The sequence below is a fragment of the Apis dorsata genome, unplaced genomic scaffold (assembly GCF_000469605.1).
Source record: "Apis dorsata unplaced genomic scaffold, Apis dorsata 1.3 scaffold_1085, whole genome shotgun sequence".
In the NCBI taxonomy this organism is placed as follows: Eukaryota; Metazoa; Arthropoda; class Insecta; order Hymenoptera; family Apidae; genus Apis; species Apis dorsata.
Genome location: NW_006264183.1, coordinates 555,832 through 562,750, shown reverse-complemented (window position 1 = coordinate 562,750; position 6,919 = coordinate 555,832). Strand labels below are relative to the sequence as shown.

The window sequence follows — 6,919 nt, the reverse complement described above, 5'->3', positions numbered from 1 at the left end:
TATTAGATTATTTACTTAACAGAAAGAGTAAATAAAAGATCATATTCATTGATTATTAAATGAAAAACTCACTTAATAAAAGTGTTGGTTATGTTTGAATGCGATATGAAATAATTGATTAAATTTGCAGTTGATTCAATAAGATGAAATTCATTTCCTTCATTCAACCAAGTTCGAGTATCTTTGCCAATCATTCTAATAGAAAATATTATCTATTAATTCTAAATATATATTATTATATATATTATACTTACTTATATATATCTAAAAGGTCTTCCATTGATACTCCTAATTGCAAAAATCCAGATATAATTCCAGTATTTGACACATTTAATTTACATGCTTTTATTTCTAATTGTTTTATCAGGAAGTCTAAAAAAAATATAAAAAATATATTTTGCAATTTCATTTTACGTAATAAAACTTTTATTATTTTATATCATAAAAGAATTATTACCAACTGGAAAACAATGTGGTGATCCTGAATATTCCTGTCCCAAAGATATAATTTTACTCATTAAAATAGTCATCTTATCCTCTGCTGTTGATGCATCTTTTAATTCTAAATGTTGTTTAAATGAAATTATTTATAATTATATTAAAATAATAAATATATAAAATAAAAAAATTTGAATACCATTGTTTATAATATTAGTCCAAATTTCTTGGATTAACATTGCATCTTGATGACCAGAACAATGAATTATTGCTAATTTACACTCTGATAATTGCAAAGGATCTGCATATTTTTCGTATAACTATAATTAATAAATAAAAAAAATAATTAATATAATTATATATAGTACTAGTAATTATATATAGTAATTATATAATTTCATATACATAATTTCATTAATTTATAGCTATAGTAAAATTATTTAATTTATAGCTTAAGTTGAAATATACCTTTGTAATATCAAGTAATGAAGAATTTAATGCTCTAAATATTTCTTCATTAAGCCGATCGCTAAGATGTTGATTACAAATCGTATCTAATATCTGTAAAACAATATAAACTGTATTTTATAAATAAATTCACTAGTTCTACTGTAATATTTATAATTGTATACTTATATCTGCTATATAAATATAATCTATTTTTTATATATAATATAATTATATATCTATAATTATGTACCTGTTGTTGTATTCTAGCAACTTCTACTTTGTCTTCTAATTCACGTAAAAATATATCAAGATATGGAGCATATCCAGCTTGGTCGCTTCGCATACAAACTACTGCTCGAGCTAAATATTCAACTCTCTGTGACAGTGGTATATTTGATCTATTAAAAGAAATGAAAAACAAAGTTTTTTGATTTAAGAAAAAACCAATAAATTTAATTTATAACAATTATTTTTATATATACTCTTGTATAAAATACATACTCTATGTATTTTTATACATACTCTTTTGTTGCTAAAGCATCTAAGATTTTAGCTGCAGCAGCATGATTTTTATTTTTTTCATAAAACTGCCAGAGTAAATCTGGCGCATTAACACGGGTAAGATAAGTTTCTAAAGAAGGTGCTGCTAGAGCTATAAGTTCTCCATGAAGTCTTCTTTCCATCATCCAAGCATACACTGAAGCATGGAGAATTTCACATGTAGAATGTAATGCATCAGTTATAATATTCTGTAACTAAAATATAAATTTTAATACAAAATAACATGTAGCAAAAAATCTTCTTTATATTAATCATTAATTCATTTCTGAAAAATGGATATGTATAATATATTTATAAAAAGAGAAAAAAATATTAAATTTTTAAAATTGAAATTAACAAAAAAGAAAATAATTGGTTCTTAATCTTGAATTAGATTTATAAATAAATACAAATTTAAACAGAAATTTATTTTTATTTATTATATTTATATATTTAATTTATTTTTATTTCAGAAATTATAATGCTATAAAATGAATTATGTATAAGAAATTTTTGGTGAATATTGAATTTTTGTGCATATTGAAGCATTTTTTTTTATCAAAAAATATATAAATAAAATTATATAGAATTATATAATTATATATAATTATATAGACGAATATAGAAGTTTCATTCCATTTTTCAAAAGAAATTTAATTTAGTTTAAAAAAAATTATATCTTACTATTTCTTTTGCTGGAGTAACAGGAACTGTTGAACTATTTTGTGGAGGAGATCCAGCTTTACTAGATATAGTGGGAGTTAATGGATTAGAGATGCTTTGATTATAGAGATGGTCCAATAGTGTGATGAATTCTTTATAAATTTCTAATCTAATATAAAAGAAATTATTACATCATTGATTAAAAATATCATTTTATAATAGTTAATACCTTTTCATATAACCTTCTTGATCTTCTTTTGGTTCATTATTTTTATAATAATGTAAAGCAGTGTTATTAGGATCTACTCTTTCTGCACAAGATATACATAATTCAAGTACACCTACATAAAATTGACAAGCAATGAATTGTTGACATACTGCACTTAAATTTAACCTGGGAGCAACTTCTTTACAAAGCTAAAATGTGAATAATATTTGATATAAATAAAAAATATAAAATTATGCAAATCAATATCAAAATGTTATTATATGTTATTAAATATATTATGAATATTAATAATGTATTATATGTTATATTGTATAATAATTTTATGTTATTATTATTATGTATTTTATTGTATATATCTAATTTATATCTTTTAATATAAATAATTGATTATTATATTATGTATTTACTTTTAAAGCAGATCGCAAATAACATTCCTTTTCTTTGGGATTTGTACAGCTTTTTGCTTTTAAGATTATTTCATTGGCCTAAAATTAATAAAAATATTAATAATATACAATAATAAAATCATATTTTTCTTAGCTTTATACCTTAGAACAGACAGCATCTTCATTTCTATATAAATTTGGGCAAACTTCTCGTAATTTTTGACTAACAGCATCAACAGATGCATTATCTGCAAGATAACTTTAGAATATTTGTTACAATTAATAAAAATACTTTTATAATTTATTTAATTAGCTTACCTATCTATAAGATGAATGATCAACAATGAAGAAATTTCATGACCAATTAAAATTAAATCTCGAAATGTAGCCGTAGAAAATTGATTAATTTGATCCTATAAATTAAATAGAAAAATAATCAAAAATCAATAAAATTTTCTATTTTTTTTATAAAAAAAATATAACATATATTTAACCTTTGATAAACAATTCACAATATTATTTAAATGATTTTCACATAGAATTTTCCAAAGTTCTAATACTTCACAGGCATGAGTAATAAAAATTTTTAATGCAGCTAAAGAATTCCTTTCTTCAACAATTGGTTCTTGACAATGACTACGTATAGTTGTTTCAAATCCATCAGTTGTCCTATTAGTACCATGTCTGAAAATCAATAAATAATTCCAAATAAAATTCAAATAAAATTTAATCATCATGAAATTATTGAAATAATATAAAAACATACTGCTTAGTAATATGGGTATTTTTATTGAGAAATGATCTTAATGCTTGTAAGAGACTTAAAATCCAACTAACTTGTCTAGTTGAAATTGTACTAGAAATCTGAAATTATAATATGAATAAACTAGAATGTATATAAACAAATAAAGAAAAGTTTATATTAATTTACTTGAGTTTTGTTGTTTACAATTTCTTGTTTGATACAACGCATATTCCATATAGGTCGTAATATTCTTCCGACATATAGATATAAACCATTATGTTTTGCAGAAAACTGTTGTAGAGAAATATCTGTATTAAGTCCAACTGGTGCATGAGGCCGAAAACCTTGAAGTCTTAAATCATAATTTGGAACTCTTGGTGTTGATGTACAAATATCTACAGCATTTATAAATTTTATAATAATATTTATAGATTAATAGAATTGCTTAAAAAAAAATTGAAACTGTTAATGTAATATTTGTGTTTATATTAGTAAATCTATTACCATGTATATCCATTGGAGATCCAATGCTTGTTGTTCGTTGACTACCATATAAAAAAAATGCTCTTGTTGCCCATTCTGCTAACTATATATTATAATTAAATAATATTTTTTAATTTTACAATATTTAATTTTCATAATCTCAATTAATACCTCAGCATTTTGAGAACTTTCAAGTGTAGCTAAAATAAGGCAAGTTGCACATGCTTGTTCCAATGATTGTGATTGAAAATACGCACGAACGGCTTCAGTATCAGGGCCACGTTGTTCTAAAAGAAGTTGTTTTAAAATATCCATTGGACGAACTTGAACATAAATTATGGCACCCTATGAATAAATAATCGATTTGTAAATACATTTAATATTAACTATATATTTAATATTAATTATATATTTATATAATTATAATACTTTAAAATTTATTAATTATATACTTGAGAAGTTAAAAATATAAATTTTCGAGGAGCTTCCATATGTTGTCTTACAACAAGAGGAGGTTCTTCTTGAGTAATACTTTGTTTTTCAATACGTATAGCTGGTTCTACGAGAATTTCAGCCATTGTCCAAAATGGACTATCAAGCGATAAAGGACTTTGAGTTTCAGCTAAATAATTAGTGAATGGATAAGCATCATTACTTAAACATAAAACAGTTTCTGTATCTCCACCACAAACGAGAATAAGTGTTCCTGCAATAAATCTATTGCATAGTAAAAAAAATTCACTATCTTAATAGAGGAATTTTTAATAATTAATACATTTTTAATAATTAATACATACCTTTTCTATAATGTGCCATTTGTACTTTTCTTGGTCTCATAACTGTAGCATTAGCAGCATAACCTGGTGGTAATCTAACATGTATTAATTGCAAACCTTGAGGTCTACTTGTTGGATTAGAAACTGAAGTGCAACTGCAGTAGAAACGTGTTCCAGTAGCCGCAATTACAACTAAGTTTAAATGTACTGATTCTGATTCTGTAATAGCAGATATGCTCACTAATGGTCGAAAATTATTACTATCCAACGTTCTAAAATTCCAACGTTCTTATAAATGAATATGAATTTTAATTTCAGCTCTTTATATTATTTAAAATTTTATACATACTTAACAACATGAACTGCATTTTGTACTAAGGAAGCTTGTGATAAAGATGCAACTTTGGATGCACCATCATTATCAATATCCCACACTGTAATTGTTCCTTTATCACCTAAAGTATATAAAATATTTCGCGAATCATCAATGGAAATTTGTATTATTGCTTCTTCTTCTGATAAAGCTATAGTGACAAACGATGGAACTAAAAATGATAATGGACCTTCAGAATGATTTATTTTTTTGCAACGTTTTCCAAACCAGCTACTTTCTGCCTATACAATAAACGTGCACTATAATGATTAACCATAATTTTTGTATTATATTATATCATAAATCTACAAGTCCCATCATAGAATATTACCTGATAATATATTTCATAAAGAGATCCATTTCTACCACCAAGAAAAATTCTACCAGTATTAGTATTTGCTATTGTTGTAATACCAATACCATCTGTAGCAACTGTAAAAATTGGTTCTGGAACTAATTGCATTTCTGGGAATGAGCCTAAATTGGAAATTATGATAATAAATGAAAATTAAAAAGATATAATTTTAAAATAAAACTAAGATTATATATATATAATACCTTCATTTTCTATTAATGTAACTCCAAGAATAGTTATTTCTACTGTAGTTGTAAGAATCAACAAATATTTCACATAAGATTGAAATACATTTGGTTTGGGTTTAACTAAACCTACACTTATAATAGTTTCATTTAATCCATCAAAATATGCAACATCAGATCTAAAAATATGTTATTATAGTAACATAAGTTAATTATATTATTATGGAAAAAATTTAATAAATTTTAATTAAATATATACTCATTTTCATATGACCAAACATATATATCACTATCAATTGTAAGCCATGCTTTTGAAATTTCTGTAAAAAGTCCCATCATAGAATGACATTGTACACCTAAGCAAATACTAAGGAATTATATTTCTTATAAAATTATATTTCTTATATTTCTTAAAAAAAAAATATATATATATATATAATAAAAATATTGATTGATTATCTATTATTTTTAAAAGGATACGATGAAAATGTTCCATTATTTCAGATGGCAAAGAAATTTTACTGTGTACTTTCATTTGATTTATATTTGAAAAACACATTGACATTCCATTTATATTTGGATAATCATGATCATCAAGACCACTAACAGTCGGTCCACCTAAAAAAATTTTTTAGTTAAAAACTTAAATTACAATAAAATACAAAATAGAGAAAATAATTATTTTACCTTGTACATTATATCGCATAAGATTGATTAAAGAAGGAAAGTTACTATCTGCTGTAATATGTATATCAACTACTTTTCCTGCCATTTCTAAGGCATCTAAGTGTATTTTAAGCGGTTCCATTTCAGTGAGAGTCATATTTATATGGTACAGGAAAAAATATTAAATATACACAGGACTAAATTAACAAAAATATAACAAATAAGATAAGAATATACAATAAGATAGAAAATGTTAAGATTATTTAATGTAAATTATTATATAATTATTATCAATTAATATATTTTCTATATTAGAATTTAATAATTATACTTTAATTTTTTAACTTTTTAGTTAAAAAATTCTGATTAAAGGTTAGATTTATTTAATTATCTAAATATTACATGATAATAATACTAATATATTATTATAATATTTTTTGAAAACATAAATATATTAAAAAAAATTGAAATATATTTATTTTAATTAAGGAATACTTACTACAATTTATTAGAAATATTTATATATGAATTTTTAATAATACTACAAATTCACAAGATTCGTGCCGCTCGCGCCATACATGTGAATTTTAAGTTATATTATTCAAGAAACTGTTGCGCATACGCAAAAGT

General features: G+C 23.4%; 1 protein-coding gene across 5 annotated transcripts in view; it reads right to left on the bottom strand.

Annotated features, from left to right (window-relative positions):
- LOC102671147 (nuclear pore complex protein Nup155) overlaps positions 1-6,917 on the bottom strand; it is a 7,809-nt gene extending 892 nt beyond the window's left edge. Inside the window, exons 1-26 of one of the 5 annotated variants that reach the window (XM_006624589.2) lie at positions 6,792-6,917; positions 6,311-6,486; positions 6,104-6,241; positions 5,883-5,979; positions 5,642-5,802; positions 5,415-5,560; positions 5,060-5,325; positions 4,732-4,982; positions 4,387-4,640; positions 4,106-4,279; positions 3,956-4,037; positions 3,638-3,846; positions 3,473-3,570; positions 3,201-3,390; positions 3,025-3,119; positions 2,869-2,965; positions 2,728-2,805; positions 2,321-2,508; positions 2,113-2,260; positions 1,411-1,643; positions 1,139-1,286; positions 907-999; positions 638-758; positions 458-562; positions 255-372; positions 73-195 (exon numbers count right to left, since the gene is read on the bottom strand). In XM_006624589.2, the coding sequence (XP_006624652.1) occupies positions 73-195; positions 255-372; positions 458-562; positions 638-758; positions 907-999; positions 1,139-1,286; positions 1,411-1,643; positions 2,113-2,260; positions 2,321-2,508; positions 2,728-2,805; positions 2,869-2,965; positions 3,025-3,119; positions 3,201-3,390; positions 3,473-3,570; positions 3,638-3,846; positions 3,956-4,037; positions 4,106-4,279; positions 4,387-4,640; positions 4,732-4,982; positions 5,060-5,325; positions 5,415-5,560; positions 5,642-5,802; positions 5,883-5,979; positions 6,104-6,241; positions 6,311-6,446 (3,749 nt within the window). In that variant the 5' untranslated portion in view covers positions 6,447-6,486; positions 6,792-6,917. Of the gene's footprint in view, positions 1-72; positions 196-254; positions 373-457; positions 563-637; positions 759-906; positions 1,000-1,138; positions 1,287-1,410; positions 1,644-2,112; positions 2,261-2,320; positions 2,509-2,727; positions 2,806-2,868; positions 2,966-3,024; positions 3,120-3,200; positions 3,391-3,472; positions 3,571-3,637; positions 3,847-3,955; positions 4,038-4,105; positions 4,280-4,386; positions 4,641-4,731; positions 4,983-5,059; positions 5,326-5,414; positions 5,561-5,641; positions 5,803-5,882; positions 5,980-6,103; positions 6,242-6,310; positions 6,487-6,788 lie in introns of those variants that run through there. The other 4 variants (XM_006624590.2, XM_031514615.1, XM_031514616.1 and 1 more) reach the window with 4 other exon arrangements.
- Between the last annotated feature and the right edge of the window lie 2 nt (positions 6,918-6,919).